The sequence below is a fragment of the Diabrotica virgifera genome, chromosome 2 (genome assembly GCF_917563875.1).
Source record: "Diabrotica virgifera virgifera chromosome 2, PGI_DIABVI_V3a".
NCBI classification, from domain to species: domain Eukaryota; kingdom Metazoa; phylum Arthropoda; class Insecta; order Coleoptera; family Chrysomelidae; genus Diabrotica; species Diabrotica virgifera.
The window spans coordinates 87,817,234-87,839,210 of NC_065444.1; the positions used below are offsets into that span (position 1 = coordinate 87,817,234).

At 33.7% G+C, this 21,977-nt stretch overlaps 1 protein-coding gene across 1 annotated transcript in view; it reads right to left on the bottom strand.

Annotated features, from left to right (window-relative positions):
• Nucleotides 1-824: 824 nt before the first annotated feature.
• LOC114327294 (uncharacterized) overlaps nt 825-21,977 on the bottom strand; it is a 33,396-nt gene continuing 12,243 nt past the window's right edge. The window contains exon 3 of the mRNA XM_050644791.1: nt 825-3,462. Coding sequence (XP_050500748.1) covers nt 3,205-3,462 — 258 coding nt within the window. The 3' untranslated portion in view covers nt 825-3,204. The remainder of the gene's footprint in view (nt 3,463-21,977) is intronic.

Consider the following 21,977-nt stretch of genomic DNA (forward strand, 5'->3'; position numbering starts at 1 on the left):
TGTTCTATAGAGTTTTTTACTTAAGTCAATACTTTTCGAGTTATTTGCCATTTAAAATGTTGATTTTTCGACAAAAAACTACGTTTTCAGACGGTTTTTCGCAAATAACTCAAAAATTAAATATTTTGTCGAAAAAAATATCCTTAGCAAAAGTGTAGCTTATAAAAAACCCCAAAAATGGTCTATCAGTAAAGTCTATCGATCAAATAAAAACAAAGTACCTCATGAAAAATACGTTCTTATTCGTCTAATTACAAATCGAATAATTCAAGGTGAAATCACCGAAAAATTAAGCACTTTTCGGGAAAAAGATATTTAAACTTTTTTAAAGTGTTTATAAAAAGCTTTGTTCCAATTTTTAAACAAAAGTCTTAGCATTAAAAATAAGCGAGTTACGCTCAAAATAAAGTTGGCCCTCTTTTTTTTTTGTAAAACATCATGAAAATTTCGCCGTGTTTAGCTCCCCAAATGAAATTAATCGCTACCGCTTTACAAACAATTTACTTACCTATCTATTTTTATATGATCTGTCAGTCTCACCGGTTTAAAGTGTTTATTTTTGAAAGGGTTATCATTGAGAAAGCTTGAATGGGTCACTATTCACGAGCGTATGCAAATTTTGAACAGCCATATCTTAACCAATTTTTGTCTTAGGGAGAAACAAAATAAAACTAGCATATTTATAATAGAAAAATATACATTTTTTTACTCTTTAAGATTTTTCTCATCACTAATACTTTTTAAGTTATTTTGAAAAAATGAAATTTTTCAAAGATTTTTAGAAAATTTTATTTTACTATAAAACCAAATGTTTTCAAAAATAAGTCCTTCAAACCAATCAAACTTACAGATCATATAAACAATACACATACAGTTAAAATAAATGGTAAAGATAAACGACTAATTTCATTTAGGGTGCTAAATGGAGGGAGGTTTTCACGATTTTTTTACCACAAAAAAAGGGGCCAACTTTAAAAAGGGGGGAGAAGGGGTAAATATCACCCCCCAAGTAAAAGCAACCAACGGCACAAATTCAACTTTGAAGTGGAGGGTACGTAGAACCTAAATCCAAATTTTCATGCAATTCGGAGTTGCCACTGGAAATTACACTCCAAAACGGTCATTTATTGGGCTATAACGGGCTTCCTACTATAACTCCCTCGTATGTGTGAGCTGAAGGCGAATGGGGTGACGACAGAAAACAATGATTTGCCAAAAATCGCCGTAGTAAAAATGTTTCAAACAAGCAAAAATATAGCTGAAACAATTTTGATTAAAAATGTGTAGAATAAACACTTTTGAAATTGAATGTAGCATTTTTAGTGGGCCATGAACTGTTTTTTAAGAAACAAAGATTGAATCGACCAGTGATTTTAAATATATTACGCATGCGTAATGGAAGGAGAGCAAAGTATGCTAAATGTGCAGTCACTCCAGCGGTTTGGGGACCTATTGGGTTGTGAAGGGTTGGTCCTTAAAGCAAAAAAAGTTATGTAAAGTTTTCCATTTAAGTGGGGACTTTCCATTTTTAATTTAATTTTCCCTTTCCAACAATCGTTTTTTTAGATTATATCGCCATCTATCCATAATTCGAAAAAATTTCTCGAATAAAAGTTACTTATTTTTAGGTAAGGAATCCAAATCTGCAATAAAAAATAGGGGCTCCCATTTTAAAGTAACTCCCCATCCCATCTTCGTGGGGGGGGGGGTCGTGTTTGGTGCCATTCGATAGATTTTTCAAAAATATTGAATAAGTGTATTTTTCAGTTTTTCGATCTGATGTTTATTTCGCGAAATATCGCGGGATTCGTATTTAAAATATTAAATTTACCCCGCACCCATCTCCGTGGGATGTTGTGTTTGGTATCGGTCGATAGATTTTTGAAAAATACTGAGTACGTATTTTTTAGTTTTTCGATCTGTCATTAATTTCGCAAAATATTCGCTTTTTTCTTGTGATACTTTGAGACTCACCTATCTCTTTACGCCTCGCTCAAATCGTCAGATTTTTGAAATAAAGACTGTCTTGCATGTACTTAACTTACCTTATCTTAATCTGACGATTTCTAGTTTTTCTAAGGATAGATTTTTTTCGGCCCTCCCTTAACTGACTACCCTGCATTAAGAGCCAATATATGGTAGAGGTACATTTTCAGGGTACAAGGTTTCTCCCCATGTAATAATCTGACGCGCTCGAGTAACTGCAAAAATCCCCGCTTGGGCTCATCTACCATAATATTTAATTAAATATAATTTTTAAATTACATTTTTATTCACTCGAGGCGATCGTAAAAATTCGATATCTTATGATCAGAGTATCCTATCGACAAAAATCAAAATGCGTTTTAATGGTGAACAATGCCTCTTTCGTGTAGAGTCTTCGCGTTTTGCCGCAGGTAAAGTCAATTTCTGTAAAGTTTTTAAATAAATAAACGTCGTGCAACTCGGCCATTATTTTTTTTGCGAAAATTCATCACTTCTGTTGACCGGTCGCTATATATAATTTCTATTATTAAAGACCAACCCTTAAACCTTATAACATTAAAGTTCCATTTTGAGTTTTGGCAATAACATGAAGCATTTCCAAAATGCAAAAATTTAAGTTGTAGTCTTCACCTTTTGATAGGATAGTGATAAAAATGGTTTTGATTTTTATTTAGAGGATAGTGACAAAAAAAATATCAAATTTTTACAATCGTGTTGCTACAAATTTTATTTAAAAAATGATTTAGCGCGTACCTAACTGTCATTTAAAATCACGCTGGTCTCTTTAAGCGTCGTTTATGAAATAACGTTGGATTCCACACAAAAAGTGCTAATAAACAATTTGTTGAAAATTATATCAGCTACACTTGAGACAAGAAATTTTCTTGTTTGAAATATTTTTTTCTACTGCCTGCAGATTCTTGGTAACTCAATGGTTTCCATTATCCCTACCCGTGGGTTTTAAAGGGAGCCCGGAGATAGGAGTGACAAAGTTTTTTGCAACTTTCTGCTTGTTCGTATAGTTTTAAGAGGTCAAATCTCTAGTGACTGGACTAAAAAATAATTATTGTTATCAAAAATATACAATTCAAGGGCTACAGAAAATATTCGGAAATCTCTCATACGCTAGTCCGCAATGTGAAGCACCAAGAAGTAGCCGTTTATCTCCTTAAATGTACAAAAATAGATTGCTAACAAACAAACCGTTATCACAAACTATCAAACGTCCGAACTTTTAAGACCCTCCAGCAGAGGCGCGGTTATTCTAGTCTCGTCCAAATGTATGTAAACTGGCGAACCCCGGTCTTCTTCGGGAATGGAGCATCTTCTGTCGAAGCTAATCGAGCTTACGTCTAAGCTGTGCGAGCTTCGGTCGGACTTCGATTTGTCTCGGTTTAACCTCGGCTGCTCGAAGCTGCGTGACGTCTTCGGAATCGCTCCAGTGTTGGAGAAGAGTGGTAGTGATGGTGGTTCCACCTGAAATTTAATTTATAAATGTGTTAGTTCTTTAAGGAAACGTTTTTAATAAAGAGAATATTTAGTTATATGAATATACCTGTTTGAAGAATAAAACTGTATGTAATATATTTCAGTTAATTGACTAAAAATTTGAAAAGGGCAAACTGAAAAGTTTGTAGGAAACTATAGTCTGGGAAGTCGCAATGAATAAATCTATTACAATTTTGCACATCTATTAATATATTTTTTCAGCTACCAATTGGACGACTGTATACATAGCGATCGCCCGCAGATACATAAGAGAAAGTAGTTAGAAACCACATAGACTAAGACTGTTAATAATAAATAATAAACGAAAGGTACTGTAATGGTGTTAAAGCCACGAAACATATTCCAGAGAAAACGTGGTCTCATACCTGTGGTCTTTAATATGTCTCAAATGGACATATTAAGGATAGACAAGGCATACTGACCAAAAAAGCGTAACGCGCGGGCAATCGATCGGTGATATGTATATCTCTTGTTACTAAGCGATACCGCTCATATGACAGACAGAGATGGCTATACCACTCAATGCTTAATATTGGCGTTACACCTCGATACACAGAGCGCCCCATACCTTGCCTGGTCTGCCGTTTATAGACATAGACATTAGACATAGCTCATACCACAACCCAGGACGTGTTTGGAGTACCAGGATTACACTCATAATAAAAACACTAAAACATGTCAAAGAATTCCTACAATGGACACAAGTAAGCTTAAAGACACAGTACGGACTAAACATTAATACCAGAAAAACCAAACAAATGGAGCTCACTTGTACATATAAACGGGGCTCATTTGTACATTAATGGAATGCAGATAGAGCGAAAAACAGTATTGCTACCTGCGAACTATTATAAATCAGCAGTGGAATAACGTACAGGAAATAAAGTGCCGCACAGGAAAGGCAAGAACGGTTTTTAACAAAATGAGCGCCATCTTCAAAAGCCACAACATATACAAAAATGAGACATTTGAGATGTTAGGTTTTCTCTATATTATTGTACGGAGCAGAGGCATGGGCGCTTACAGAGGCCACTATTAAAAAAATTGAAGCGCTTGACATGTGGCTCTATAGAAGAATGCTGAGAATATCCTGGACAGCAAGGACCACGTATAAGGAAGTTCTAGAAAAAATGAAGAAGGAATCGGAGATTTTGTTTACCATCAAACGCATAAAACTACAGTATCTTGGACACGTTATGAGAAATCAGCACCGTTACTCCCTGCTGCAGTCCATATTGTAAGGTAAAGTCAAAGGTAAGCGAGGACCCGGTAGAAGGAGAATATCATGGCTGTGGAATTTGAGAACATGGTTTAAGAAAACTTCAACGGAACTGTTTCGAGCCGCAGCGAGCAAGGCTATGATTGCCAATATGATTTCCAACAACTGAAACAGATAGGAACCAGAAGAAGAAGAAGCTTAAAGGAAATAACGTAAAAGTATGCCTCCAACACGAACTGCATAAATAAGACCTGTAACAAATGAACTGAAATTGAAAACGCAAATTTGTTCATTTCTCATCATAATCATACATCTCCAAGTGGAGCAAAAGGCACCTTGCGGTGTTTCAAGTAGCATGAGGAATGGTGGTGAGGTTGCTAGTCCCACGCATCATCTGTTGAGTTCCGTCCAATTTTGTTTACTAATTTTCTCCATTCTCTTCTGTTTTTTGCTATCTTTTTTGCATCGTTCCATGTTAAATTATTTTCTTTGAGTTCTTTCTCTATTGTTCTTCTCCACGTATAAGGTGGTCTACCCATTCTTCTTTTGCCTTGAGCATTGTAATGTAGAGCTTGTCTAGCAATATTTGTTGCTGGTTTTCGTAAGGTGTGTCCTATCCACTTCCATTTCCGTTTTTTATTGTATGTTCTATCCTTTCTTCATTTGTTATTCTCCGCAATTCGTCATTAGTAATTTTGTTTGGCCAAAATATTCTCAGTATAATACATAGGCACCTGTTAATGAAGGATTGTATTTTCTGAAAGAATTTTTTATGGTGTTTCCATGTTTCTGCTCCATATAACAGGACAGACTTTACATTAGTTTCAAATAATCGTAGCTTTGTTCTTCTGCTGATGTTTGTCGAGGCCAATATCTTGCGCAAAGAGTTGAAAGCGTTTTGTGCAAAGCTTGTTCTTTATGTTATGTCCTTTTCTGTGCCTCCTGTTGTGTTTAGCAGACTGCCCAAATAACAGAAGTCTTTTACTTCTTCTATTTGTTTCCCTTCCAAATATATATTGTTTCCGTTCGTTTCCCCATTTGATAGTATTTTCGTTTTTTTGGGATTTATTTTTAAGCGGGTTGTTTTTGCTATGTTGTTCAATCTGGTGATTTTGTTTTGCATGTGTTGTCTGTTTGATGTTATGAGACATATGTCGTCAGCGAACTCTAGATCCTCTAGTTTTGTAAATGGTGACCATTGTATACCTGTTTTTTTATCTTCAGTTTGTTTCATTATCCAATCTATGACTATTATAAACAATGTCGGTGACAAGACACAGCCCTGTCTTACTCCTTTTTTGATGCTTATTTGTTGGGATAGTTCCCCTTCATGTTCAACTCTGGCAAAACATTCGTCGTAGAAAAGCCTTATTACTCTTATATATTTGTTTGGTATTCCATAGAGTTTTAATATCCTCCACATCATATTACGATTTATTGAATCAAACGCTTTTTCGAAGTCTACAAAGTTGATATAAACTTCCTGATTCATTTCCGCTGATTGTTCCAGGATGATTCTTAGGGTATTTATATGGTCAATACAGGAACTGTTCGGTCTGAATCCTATTTGGTTAATTCTTAATTTTTCATTTATGGGATCTTTAATTCTCTCCAATATTATTCTGGCCATTATTTTGGTAGCTACAGTGAGAAGAGTGATTGGTCTCCAGTTTTCGCATAGTGTCAGATTTCCTTTCTTTGTTAGCTTTATTATAACTCGTTCACCCCAATCTTTTGGTATCTTTTCCTCGTTCCAAATTTTTTTAAATAGTAAGTAGTACATATCCACTGAGAAGTTTAAGTGTGATTTTATCAGTTCTGCGGGAATTCTATCAACACCAGCTGCTTTGTCGTTTTTTAAAAGGTTTATAGCATACCTTATTTCGTCCTTCGTAAATTCGTCGTTTCTTATGATTAATGTTTCGTTTCTCTCTGTTTCTTCCTTCTCTATTTGTGATTCAAGTCCTTCTTCATAGAGTTCTGCGAAGAATTGTGTCCATCTTTGGGCAATTTCTTTTTGAGTTGTGAGTGTTTCTCCCTCTTTCCCCATTAGTTTTGTTCTTTGCTGGCTCTTGCTCCCTTTAATTTCTTTGGTTATTGAGTAAAGTGTCCTTGTATCATGTATTATCGCTGCTTCTTCTGCTTTTTCTGCCACCTGTTCCATATACAGCCTTTTATCTGTTCTGGCTTGTTTTTTAACTTCTTTATTTTTTTCTGTGTATTTTTCCTGCATTTCTTTTTGTTTTATCGGGTTTGTTGTTTTGATCAATTCAGTTTTGATTGCTCGTCTTTCCTTGATTTTTGTTTTAGCGTCCAGCGTTATCCATGGTTGATCAGCTTTCTCCTTGCACCCTAATATCTCTTTCCCTGCTTCCATGTACGCGTTTTTATATATTTCCCATATACCTTCAATGCTAGATTTTCCTACTTGTTCCAAGTTCCCCACATGCCTCTCCAATGTTTGTTGGTATTTGTTTGTTATGCTAGAGTCTCTTAATTTATTTGTATTGAATTTTCTATGTTTTTTGTTTGATTTATAATTAGCCTTGAGGCTAATTTTTATTTTTGCTCTCACTAATTCGCAGAGCTGGGACGAGTCCTCAAAAAAAGGATTCGAATCACGGATCCGAATCACGAGATATGATAGGAATCACGGATCCGAGTCCGAATCCTTTTTACTAAAAAACAAGGATTCGAATCACGTGATTCGAGTCCATTTTTCGGATGACGAATCACGGATCATATCAGTGTAATGATGTATGATTCCTAATCTAATACTGTCTTCTGTCTATCTATTACTCACCATGACATGCATAAAAATGATATAAAAATAGATTCTGTCCATTTAGCCACTCTCAGTTTGGTTTAACTTTTTTATAACGTGTGTTTTGTGTAGGATTGGTTACTCTTTCCCGGTGACACTTTAGGAACAGGACTGTTAATTAGAACCTAACAATGAATAATCGAGTGGAGAATCCTACCTAAGGACTATGTAACATAATTAGTTTTTAATTAATTAAATTAATCAGAAAAACCCCGTCACCAACAGGACTAGAACCCGGAAACCATGGATCCGAAAGTCCTGACTCTAAATACGGACCACTGAGCCACATACTCCCTATGAATATTTTTTGCACTGGCAATAACCTATGAATATGGACCATAAATAAATAAAAATCTACAAAAAATACACTTTATTTATAAACAGAACAACAACAACAAACAACAAAAAAGTGAACAAAAATAATAAACATAAAATATAATTTTAAAAAACTTATAGTTTTTAAAAATATTTCTTTTGGTTGGCCTTACATAGCACCAAAATTTCAAAATTTTCGTCTGTCAGGCCATTCCTTCGAGGTGCGTCGCCCAAGTAGCAATTTTACGACCTGCAACCAATTTTGTCCTAATGGGACGTTAAATTTAAGGACAAAATTGGTTCACAATAAGCCTTAAGCAAGGACAACGTCTGTTTTTCCTATGGACCAACGTTGCTGCTAATAAGTAATATAATCTGATGACCAACCGATATCGGGAATAACGACGTCAATTATTAGGATAAGGTTTGACGTTAAGCTGACGTTGGTCTTAACCTGTCTGTAGTACAAGTGCAATTAAGTGGCATACATCAAGGACTACTCAACGTCGGAAATTACAACGTATTTTTTTAGGATAGATGCCAACGTTCAGAGGACGTTGGTGTTTTATCGAGTATGGTAGACGTATTTTTCGGGAAGACGACAACGACAATCCAACGTTGAGAATACCAACGTTAATTATTAGGTTAAGGTTTAACGTTAAGCTGACGTCAGGTATAACCTCTATACTACAATGTAATTTACTGGAAGACATTTAACGACTGCTCAACGTCGGGGATTACAGAGTATTTATTAGTATCGAACCCAACGATCAGGAGACGTCGGGTGTTATACTAACAACGTTCAAGAGACGTCGGGTCAAATGTCAATCTCAAATCGTCCACCAGATTAAGGTGTGTTCACGACGACGACCGGTCGTCGTGAGTCTGTCGTCAAGACCAGGTTGTTTGCGCTTACTTTAGGACGTATTAGGTATACCAATAGGTAAATTCGAGGTGTGCAAGGTAAAAATAGGTTATACTAAAGATCGGCAGGGGGTGTCCTTGTCCAAATCAGTTAAAATGTAGTGCAATTTAGGTCGCGAGTCAAATCCGCCATTAATGAAAGATCGCCACGGCTCAGGCCATTTTTTGAAACATAATGTTTGGCAATTTTTTTGCTAGATTTTAATGAATATTTGATTTTAATTAACGAATGTTGTTTATATATAAATCAAGGATAATTTTGTATGGGTCTAGACATAATAATATGTTTTTTTAATTACGATGGTTATTTCTATTTTTACCGTTTTGTTTGATTTAACCTGTAAATTTCTGAGGCGCTATCAGTTTTTAGCAATTTTTATACCTAGTTTAACAGTACACTTCTTTGCGTTTGTAAATTTTCGACCGCATTATGCAATGAGGCAGATTATTAATAAAATAATTATACAAGTCACTTAGGTTATATTCTGAATATAGTAGGAACCTACTTAAATAAGTATCAAGAGGCCGTCATGCATCTTAGTTTCTGATGATTTAATATCCTCCAAGATTATTAACTTATTTGGTAAAAATGAAGTGTGTCGGCCGTACTTCTGTGGTAGAGAATTTTATACTATTACTTTACAAGACCAAAGTCCTAAAAACTAACGTAATTTGACGATAAAATATCTCGAGCTGAGAAGTCGAGAGGGGGACGTCGAGGCAACCCGTATTTCTATTCCCCACTTAGGTGCAAATAGCGGTTTTCTGACCGTCGTCGCAACGTCGCGTATTAACGTTGGGGCATTTAATCCAACGTTAAGACGTCGTAATATTACGTCCAATTGCTTCTTGGGCGATTATACCTGCAAATGAAAATAATCGTTCGACTGCACCAGACGAAGGAAGGCAAGTGTTAAATTTTATGAAAATTTTTTTAAGTGTAGGACATTCATTAATAATATGTATATTATTTCTTTTATCTTCTAAATACCTCAACAGCTCCAGTTCAATTTTTGAAGATGTTTTACTTTTTGGTACAGATGATGATTGGGAGGAGTTTCTTGCCATTTCACTGTCGTTATTTAATATTGGAGGCTGTACTGACCTTGTCGTCACTGAAATCAAAGAATTGGTCTAATTTGGTTGTGTCACTCTCATCTGATAAGAAATCATAGTTTGAATCGTCTAAGTCTCTAGCTGCGTCTATAATAAACTTTTTTATATCCTCTTTAGTATATGTAGGATACTTTACGATATTATACCATCTGAATTTAAATTGAGGAATTAAAACGGCTGCAATTATGACTTCTTTACAATTAAGCGACAGTATGTCAGCAAATCTTCTTCTCAGGTTGTCGAGGCACATTTTGGCTATGTATTCACCTCCATATTTGTATGTGGTACGGACCGCTACTTTTTTTCATATTTATTTATTAGAGATAATAAACTCGGTAACAAGAACCCAAAAAATGAGTTGTTCGCGTGCTCTCCTTGAAGAAAATCCAATGTATGGGCTAGAGGTTCCATTACCATACAATAATCTTCTAAAAATAAAAGTTCAGTCCCTTTAAATGGTTCCAGTTCCAGTTTCTTAAAAAGTGTATTGAGCTTGACCTTTTCTTTTAGAATTTGCTTTACAGAATCGTAAAGTGAATTCTATCGAGTAATACCTGGACGGCTAAGTGTGTGCCCTAAAATGTTCTGAATAATTTCATTTGATTTTGGTCTATTAGCTTTATTCCAAAGCAGGTTACATTTTTGAAATGCTGCAGTATGGCGCTTTCGCAGAACTGCATTTTCTTTAATTAAATTTTTTAATCCGTTGTGGCTATTAAATTTAGTGTATGGCTGGCACATCGGAAATGTTTGGGTAAAGTGAACTGTTCAGCTGAATCGACATCCATATCGTCATTCTCCAAAAGTTCCGTGTCTTTCTCTTCATTTATATTTATTACCTGAAATATATCATCTGCATTTATCGCTTCCTCTTCATCATTGGTTATGTGGTATTGTTCAAATACTTTAACGAAGTTGCTTCCATTATCTGTAATTGTTCCAACCATTTTTTCTGTTAAACCAAACTGCAAGTTTATATTTTCAAGCATTTCGCCAATATGTCTGTAAGTGTGTGCGCCTTTAAATCGTTTACAGGCAATTGCAGCAGATCCTCTAACCAAGTTTTCTTCGATCCAATGCACGGTAACCCCAAGAAAACTTCGTTTCTTGTTACACCAAATATCAGCTGTCGTACATAAAAAGCGAGTATTTCTTAATTTTTCTCTAATATGACACATATTTTCATTATAATTTTGATTGATTTTTTTCATAATTGTTTTTCTTTATGGAACTTTAACATTCATTCCTTGAAAAAGTGCCAAGAAACTTTCATGTTCTATAATGTTATAGCAGACATTGTACCTAAAATAAAATTTACCACCCGTTTTTCAAAATTAGCTTGGTCAACCCTAACGTTTCCGCTGCCTAGAAGTGTCTGCATTAGTCTAGGTTGCTTATGGCTACTGGCACTAGTCGATGCCGTCGATGGTCCTTCAGGATCAGTTATAGTGTGGCACCTTTTGTTTAATTTCGAATTTCTCTTAGATTGTTTATACCGCTTATAATCTTCTAGTTTTTCAGGATGAACTCTTTTTATATGTCTGATGAAGTTAGATGATGAATTAAGACTCCCGTTCATTTTCTTTATGATCGGAAAACAGAGCTGACAGTTTGCTTCGACATCATTGTCATTCTTCATTTTGCAAATCTTGAAATATTTTCCATCCAATACCGAGATACTTTCAAATCTTTCAAAATCAATTTTAGAATTTTCTACTGGAGGATTTTCAGCAACGACATTACCACTTTTGACACTTTGCTCTTCCTTTTTTTCGAAAATATCATACAGTTTTGTTATTCGATCCTTTTTTTGGGTTTTCTTGGTGTTTCAATTATTTCATCGTCTTCAGAGTCAGCTGATTCAGTACAGTACGATGGTTCTTGATCCGATAATGAAACAAATGGATCTTTTCTACTGTCATCTTCACCAGAAGGTTGTTTTGAAGATTCTGAAGACATTAGTAATATATTCCTGAAAGAAAAATGTATCTTTCACATTGGTTATAGTAGTAATTACCTAATGACTAAGTATAACATTTGATATTAATAAATCAATGCTCTATTTTCATGAAGAAACTCGTAAAGAACTACAGAGTATCAGAATAAGTAGGGTATGTCATTTGCGTGACATTATGTGCGTGAACTTGACTCCTTCAGAAACTCAGAAACAATGAAGTTTTTCAAAATTAAAAAAAAACACGTATATATAATTATATTCTTCACAGAAATAACTCATTTTGAATTATTTAATAACTAAAAAGTGTACTAACATTTAGTTTCACACAATTGTCACTAATTTAAAAAATAGTCGGCTGAGCACTAAATAATGAACTGTACTGGTAGATTTCATAGAATGGATAAGATTACATACAATCATATATTTTTCGATGGTGAACAATAATTATATTGGGACATAAGAGGAATAAAAACAGCCTGTTATAACATGGTTACACTCCCTACCAGTACCAGTAGTGGGTCAGTTTTAATATTTTATTTTTCTCTATTAAACAGGATTGTTTTTCTAGACCACTCGCCTGGAGTCACAATCAAAAAGTTAACATACTGTATATCCGTTTAGGTGTTTAGTAGGGATGGGTATCGAACTTAAAAACATCGATGTTTCATATCGATGGTTATCGAAATTAAAAACATCGATAGGTAAAAAAACTTCGTTGTGAAAACATCGATGTTTTTTCACATTTGATTTTTAATAAATAATACCATTTTCTAACCGGTGTAATTTAATTTTGCTGAAGACTAAAACAGACTACTTACATTATAAATTACATTACATACATGGATTTTTGAAATCAAGACTATAATTATACTTTTGTATATTAAATTTATACCTCCGCAAAATTTCAAATTTTAAGTTCAAAAAGTTAATTTTGATGCCATATCTGGTTTCAACCTATTTCTTCTTTGGTTCATGATGACAAATCAGTAGATACTAGATACAGAGATATGGGCCATTCCACGAACATACGCCTGTTTTGGATTACTTCGACAACGAATATTTTACTGTGCAACATAAGAAATACGAAAGTAAATGGCGCTAATAATTATTCCAATAAACAACAATGTAATTTCCAATTAACTTTCGTTCTTCTTATTTTGCACAGTAAAATATTCGTTGTCGAAGTAATTCAAAACAAGCGTATGTTCGTGGAATAGGGTATACCTTATTTACTAACTTTACTTTTAACAAAACATTGATGTTTTTCAAACTTCGAGTACTCGCGATACCCATCTCTACCCTTTGCCTTTAGTCGACTGATATCGCCTACATATTCAATTTGTACATTGTGCATAAATAGAAAAATAGATAATACAGATTTTCACTTACCTGTAGCTTTACACGTTCACTTATATTATGTCTATCTATAGTTTATATTATACCAATTTATTTACTAATTCTATTTTGTAACTATAACAGTATAACTAACTTTTTACAAACTCCGATGCATTCGGTCTTCACTCTCAATCTGTGTTTGTTTACACTTCGTGACAAGTCGAAGCTTGAGTCAGCTTGTCGCGCCGGCGCAGTATAATCTCTAAAAGGATCCGAACATAACATTGGTGATTCGAGTACGGATCCTTTAGGATTTCTTCGACGAATCCGGATCACAAATCTTTTTTTTTTATGGATTCGAATCACCGGCCTCGGATCCTCAAAAAGGATTCGAATTCAGGATTCGAGTCCTATGTGATTCGAATCCTCCCCAGCTCTGCTAATTCGTGGTCTGATGCACAGTCGGCTCCTCTCATTGCTCTCACATCTTGTAAGGAATTTTTCCACTTCTTTTCAATGAGAATGTGGTCCATTTGGTTCTTAAATTTTCCTCCTGGTGACGTCCATGTTGTTTTATGGATATCTTTATGTTGGAATAATGTTCCACCAATCAGCATATCGTTTGTCGAGCAAAGTTCTATTAATCTCGTACCATTGTCATTCCTTTCTCCCATGCCATGAGTCCCCATTACATGTTCCTTTCCATTATTTTTAGATCCTACTTTGGCGTTCCAATCCACCAAAACGATTTTTATATCCCGTTTATATGTTTTTTGTATTTTTGCTAGCAACATATACATCTGGTCGTAGAACTCTTCCTTTGTTTCATCTTCTTGTTGATTTGTTGGGGCATACACATTAATTATTATTAAGTTTCTAAATTTGCTTTGAAATCTTCCCCATATATGTAATTCTCTCAGAGACATTTTCCCACTCCACCAATGCTTGGGCCGATGCTTTATTTAACATTAATGCCACCCCTTTTCCTTTGTCTGAGTTTATATCTTTGCCAGAATAGATGACAGTAGTTCCACTCTGTAATTGGTTTGGTCCTGACCCATTCCATCTAGTTTTACTGATCCCTAATATGCTTATGTTGTATCTACCCATTTCTATCTGATGTGCTTTACTTATTTCCGCCATTGTTCGTACATTCCAACAACCTATAAATATGTTTTCCCTTGTATCAATTGTTCATTTCTCACTGAAGTAATAAGTGATGACCTGAAGTTTTTAAAATTTTGACTACGGTTTAAGAAAAGTTGTAGGTTGTACTCACGTGATCTAACATGCTTACCACCAAAATACAATATTATAAAAATATATGGGTAAAAACTCTTTACAAGTAATCCGTCAAGAAAACATAGATGAAATATGCGAACTTAAACATAGATGTTCAAAATATTTTATGTAATATGATTTAGGTACCATTTGAGCTCCAATTCGACTTGTAACAACAATCGCTCCACTGTGATAAATAATCAATTAAAATAAAATAAACTAGATGTTGTAGTTATAAAAATGTATTCACGTATGTTGTCAATGATGGTGGCAGACAAACCACATTACACAAATTTTTATTCGAAAACTAAAATCAGTAGGTATATTATCAACTACCTAAAAAACTACAGAACAATTGCGCTTCTCTCTGCCATCTACAAACTATTAGAGAGGCTTACATATAATAGAATCAGCACAGAACTGTTCCAGGTGATCCCAGTCGAACAAGCAGATTTTCCACCAGAACGATGCTGCGCGGAAGGTAATGTCAGTCACCACCTACATCAAAGCGGGATTCATAAGAAGACTTAAAACTTCAGTGGCATTTATTAATCTCTCGGCAGCTTACGATAAAATATGGAGAGAGGGCCTCATATACAAAATTCTCCGTGCAATCCCCTGTAAACCAATAGCACGCCTAATAGATAGCATGCTCAACGACCGAATGTTTCAAGTAGTGATGGGCACAGATATCAGCCCACCAAAGAAACTCAAGAATAGCCTACCACAGGGGTAAGTGCTCCCTCCACTACTATTTAGCTTATACTTAACAGATATACCGGAAACACAATCAAGAAAGTTCGGATACGCCGATGACTGGGCCCTCACTATACGATGCAGAACACTAGAAACGTCTGAAGAAATTCTGACGGCAGACTTACATATATTGGGCAAATATTTTCGCAAGTGGCGACTTCAACCAAATGCATCCAAAACAGAAGTTAGTTGCTTTCACCTGAACAATAAACTTGTTGAAAAGGAACTCAATATACGGTTTGAAATTACCACACTTACCCACAACAAAACACCTAAGTACCTGGGCGTAACACTAGACAGAACGTTAGCATTTAAAGAGCATCTAACAAAAACTGCCCAAAGTTGAGTACAAGAAATAACATCATACAGAAGCTCTGCGGTAACACCTGGGGAGCATCGGCTTCCACTCTTCGCTCTACTGCCTTAGTCCTTGTTTTCTCGACTGCTGAATATTGTGCTCCAGTTTGGCTACACGGGCCACACGTAAAAAGGTCGACACTTAGCTGCACAGCACTATGACGATGATAGCTGGTACAATTAAATCAACTCCCACCCAATGGCTTCCAGTATTAAGTCACATCCCACCTCCACATTTACAACGAGTTGACGCACTTACACGTGAATACAAAAAGATCATGAACAATATAAATCTGCCGATCCACCAAGATACCGAGGATGCACGAAATATCCGTCTCCCCTCTAGAAAACCACCATTAAAAACGGCAAGAATGATACATGAGGAGTTCAACATCACGAACGCATGGTCGCAAGAATGGAACGCATGGCAAAATAACATGCCCTGCATTACCCACAAGCCACTAGGTTTTGATCTTCCACGTAAAACATGGTCCACTCTAAATAGACCAGGGCGCATCTGTAAAAATATTAGTACATTTGGACGTTGAGAGGTGACTCAAATTTTTTTACAGAAATTGCTTGAAAATAAATCAAATAATGATATTTGAGTTATCCTCCCTCACAAAAAGGTCCGGAACATTTAGTGCAGTCACTGAAGGTTTTCACCTCCGATTTCGTTGAACCTCCATCGATTTTCATGAAAATTGGTGAGTAATTAGAGGATACCTCAAGGAACAAAGGTGACATGATGTCAGCTTGCGCTTTTACCCTGGGGGTGTATGCCACCCCTTCTTGGGGGTGAAAATTATTTTATTAAAAATAATACCATAAGTCCATAGAGGGACAAATTATAAGCAAAATTTGTTATATAAAGTTATTAAAATAAATAAACACTTTTTGAGTTATTAAAGTCGATGTTTCACGGTAAAATCGGTTTTTCACGTATAAATCAAAAACTATAAGCTTTTACAAAAAAGTTATTATTTCTAAAATGGAAGATAATAAAAAATTTAATATATTCCTCACATAAAGAACTAAACTAATGTTAGTTCAAAGTGAGTTATTGGCGATTGAATCTGAATTTTTTTCGATGAGTACTCAAATCTAAGTATTCAAGCTTAAATAACGGGAAAACGATGCAATGTATAAAATATTCCTGCTAAACATTTGTCAAAGTACTTCGAAATACCTATCAATGAGCTTCAGAACAAGGTAATAGCGTTAAAATTAAGCAAGTTATAATAAAAATAAAAGAACCGTTTCGAATTGTTTAGGAGAAAGTGAAAAATAAAACATACGCCATTTCCACAAAAATTAAAATTTATAGTAATCCTTACAAGAACTTCTTTATATTAGCATAAGTAATGTTTTCGATCATTTTGACCGGTTTAAAAAAAAGTTCGTTTTGAAAAAAAGATTAATTTTAAAAAATCATAATTTTTTAAATTATTGTAATTCTCATATTCTTTTAATAATAACTCCAAAAATACTCAATATACGTAAAAAATTATATAAAACCAAATTTTAGTTTTTTCTGTGCCAAATATTTTACCTGTTTTACTATTTATACAGGGTAAAAAATAACCGAGATAGATACGTTTAAATCTTAAATTTTGCTGTGGGAAACATGCAACTGGGGGCATTTAACCTTTTATTTTTTAAAAAAATAAGGGGTTTAGAAGATTAGGTTTAACGTGCTTAACTAGCACTTGGAATTTGCTTTCAAACAGTTTTTAGATGAACCTGATATCGTAAACACGAACTGAGTTATTAAAAAAAAACAATAACATCTTTTGGAAAAATTTTTAAAAGATAAATTTTGAAAAAATTTTGAAGCATAAATTTTAACGCCTTCAACATGTTCAGTGGCTTATTTGATAGATATTTTTAAGTACTTTGACAAATGTTTAATAAGTTTATATTATAAAATGCATCAATTTCCCGTTATTTCAGCTTGAATTCTTAGAGTTTTTTACTCGCCGAAAAAAATATATATTCAATTACCTATAACTCACTTTTAGTTAAAACTAAAAGGTTTTTCTAGTAAGGGATTTATTTCATTTTTTATTAGCTTCAATTTTGATAATAATAACTTTTTTGTAAAAACTTACACTTTTTGAGTTATTGATGACAAATTGGTTAAAAACATGCATTTTTCTCAAAAAAAATTAAAATTTTTGATCTTTAATAACTCAAAAATTTTGATTTATTTTAATAACTTCATATAACGAATTTTGCTTGAAATTTGTCCCTCTATCGAATTATGGGGTTATTTTTAATAAAATAATTTTCACCCACGAGAAGGGGTGGCATCCACCCCCAGGGTAAAAGCGCAAGTTGGCACCATGTCACCTTTGTTCTTTGAGATATCTTCTAACCACTCACCAATTTTCATGCAAATCGATGGAGGTTCAACGAAATCGGAGGTAATAGCTCATATCCACCTTCAGTGACTCCACTAATTGTTTAAATAATCAAAATGTCAAAAAATTAAGGAAAAATTCGATTTTTTTCTTGGTTTTTTGATTATAACTTTAAAAGTATTCATTTTCGAGAAAAGTTGTACTGACATAAAAGTTGTGCAATTAAATTTCCTACAATATAGAATTGGTTAAAAATTTAAAAAATAGTCACCCTTGTTGCAAAATAGCAATAATTGTGAAAAAAACATACAAAAACAAGTATTCGCATTATACGTTTTTCAACCATTTATGCTAGACTTAGGACCTTCGTATTCCACCGTAAAAAACTATATGATACAGTAAAACAATATTGTATATTTCATTAAGATCGGTTTAATAGATTTTGCAAAATAAATTTTGAAATCCAGCTTTCGTAAAAAAAATCATTTTTTCAAAATGTTACAGGATTGAAAATAAAGCATGTAGCAAGTTGAAAATTTTTTTGCTTATAGAAGTGTACTGTACCTTTCATTTGCAATTTTGAAAAATTAAAATCGATTAACACCACGGCGTCAGGAATTTTTTTAAATAAACATTAATTATTGGTGCTACGCGCAGGACAGCGGATAGTTTGTTTTGATTGGGCCTTCCAATTACCTTTGATAATGATTGATACATTTTAATTTTTATTACATTTCGATATAAATAAATAAATTGTTTATTGCAAAAGGAAAACACATACTCTATCCTTTGAAATAACACTTTTATTAACAAAAATTTTCTTTGTTAATATATTTTAACTTAAATAATAAAAGTTTATTATTTTTAAACATATGCAATTGTTTAAACAATATTTCACAAACAATAATAAAATTAGTTTGACTTTTGTGGAATTAAAATATTAAAATACAACAAAATATAGAGTAAGAAAATAATATATTAAATAAATATTGGAAATAATTTTGGTGGAAATCAACTTGTCTGAATCGAACACGGCTGTCCTGCGCGTAGCACCAAAAATTAATGTTTATTTCAAAAATTTTCTGACGCCGTGGTAATTAATCGATTTTAATTTTGAAAATTTCAAATGAAAGGTACAGTACACTTCTATAAGCAAAAAAAAATCAACTCTGCCTTATTTTCAGTCCTGTAACATTTTGAAAAATGAATTTTTCTTGCGAAAGCTGGATTGCAAAATTTATTTTGCAAAATTTATTAAACCGATTTTAATGAAGTTTACAGTATTGTTTTACTGTATCATAAAGTTTTTTCTGGGTGAAATATGAAGGTCCTAGGTGTAGCATAAATGGTTGAAAAACGTAAAATGCGAATACTTGTTTTTGTATGTTTTTTTTCGCAATTTTTGCTATATTGCAACTAGGGTGACTATTTTTTAAATTTTTAACCAATTCTATATTGTAGGAAATTTAATTACGCAACTTTTATGTCAGTACTTTTCTCGGAAATGAATACTTTTAAAGTTATAATCAAAAAACGAAGAAAAAAATCGAATTTTTCCTTCAATTTTTGACATTTTGATTATTTAGACAATGTTCCGGACCTTTTTGAGAGGGAGGATAACTCAAATATTATTATTTGATTTATTTTCAAGCAATTTCTGCAAACAAATTTGAGTCACCTCTCAACGTCCATCTCAAAACAGATGCGCCCTGGACTAAAATAGGATCCGAACCAGACATGGCAGATGTGCACACATGCTACATAAATGGGGAAAGAACCCGTCTCCTCAATGTGACTGGGGAGAACCAAACCATTGACCACATTATTGAAGAGTGTCCCTCAAGATCCTACAATGGTAGCCCTGAAGACTTCCTGTTTGCAGCTTCAGAGTCAATTAATTATATTAATACACTTGATATTTGTTTGTAATTATTTAAAGTTTTTCATATACCTATATTGCTAGTTTTTGTAATTTTAGTTCTAAATGTGTTGTAATTGCCATACGATAAATAAATAGTATATTATCAAACCCAATTGTCAATAGACCCTGGATTTAGAAAAGCAATTTTGTGTTGATTTAAAGTTATCGAATTTATTTAGCTTATTGGTAGATGTTGGAATTTGTGTAAGTTTAAAAGGAGGTCACAGTAGGGGTGGCTGAATTGTAAAAATGTCTTAAATAATCTAGGGGACACTATCTTAAACATCTTAAACACTATCTTTTCGGATATCTACGGGTACAATATCCAATATTCAGCGTTAAATACAATTTTTTTGTTTTGAGCTATTTTATAGAAAATATATTATCAATACATGGGCGCCCATGACGAAAACTCTTCTGTTCTTCTGAAGTCCGCAGCTGTTCCTCCATTTTTGCTTTAATAATTTTTCCACACAACATATCCACATAAGGTGTAACGCATATTCTCCTATAAATATTGGGGTCTTATCTGTTTCTCTTTATATGTATGGGAATAATATAGTACGGGATACGAATATAGGTCGACCTGCACTTATATAATTTCCAGATGAAACATTTTTTTTTAATTAAATTTCATACATAGACAAATATTTCTAGCATGGGTTGCGTATCAAAATCGTGTCATAGCTATCCTTAAGGGGGGCCATAGGGATTGAAATCAATATTTCAAGCACATGTTTTTTTTGAAAGTATGGTAGAATTATTTTATTTTTAAATTAAATAGACATATTCACTACAATTCATAGATTACTTAATAAAAATTCAAGGAAAAATATTGAACAATAGGCCAACAGTGGCAAAGTTTTAAAGACACCTAAAAAACAATGAATATTGCGGTGGACATCAGAACTCATCATTGGATCATGGTAAACAAAAAATTCAAAAGGATTTTGTTAGCTTATGAGTTTCTAGAGGTAACGCTCTCGATTTTTTTTAGTTTTATTGAATTTTGACTTTCTGATATCACTCAGAAATCAAAACAGCGAATTTTTTTTGCAAAAAAAGGGTGAAAATCAACATAATTATTATTGTTAAACAAAAAATAAGTATAAAAGAAAAAATATCTGGACAGCGTTACCTCAAGGAATGTCTAAAGAAAATATAACAAAATTCCAAGTGGGCTGGTCAAGTAGTTTTTAAGTTACAATGTCTACAGCCTTTGAAGGAAGCAGTTTTGAGAAAAACGCGTTTAAAATATGGTCAACTTTTATTTTCAATTTCTTAATGGTCTGTCAAATCGTAAAGTGATGCACACCGGAATATGTTTTTGAATCGCGTAGTAATTTATAAAAAATGAGAACAGCTGTTGACCGTTTCTGGGTACGCTCAAGCGCGCTGGCGCGAACTTGTTGCAAAGCGAGTCGAAGGTAGGGAGGTGGGGAGATAGAGTCGAATATCCCTATACAATACCTAAGAGCATAATGCCTTATAAATTTTATCCATCCTTATAGAATTTCAAGCAAATATGCATTTATAACTTAACTATAAATATACCATTTAAAGGGTTCTCACCCTGGTATTTCCTTGGTGGCTCAGCTAGCATTCAACCTGTTTATTTTTATCATTGATGATAATTTTGTAAGAAAGCCGAAAACCTTCTGTGATGTCTCCCTCAAAGGGACTTAAACATAAAAAATGTTATACCTTTTACAAAGGATTTTTTCAATAACTATTTTGTGAGTGATGGTATACAGCCAGCTTCAGGGAAAATTATTTCTTTCTCTTGTGATTTTTTTTTCAAATAAACGTTGCTTTCCGCTTAAGCTCAATGATCAAGCTGCCACCCACCTGCCTTTAGGCAGTTTAAGCAGTTAATTTAAGCGAATAAATTGGGAAAAAAGCAAAAGCAATATTTATTTATGAAACATTGTTGACATGTGTGACATTTTTTCTGTCTTCTGACAACAGTAAAATGTATTTTGAATTAAATAAATGAAATACATTCTTCTTTTCCTGTCAATTATTTTAATTAAAAAAAATTGTACACCCTGTATAAATAAGTGTGATAAAGTTTGTACTACTGAATAGAGAAGTTAATATACATTTAAATGAGC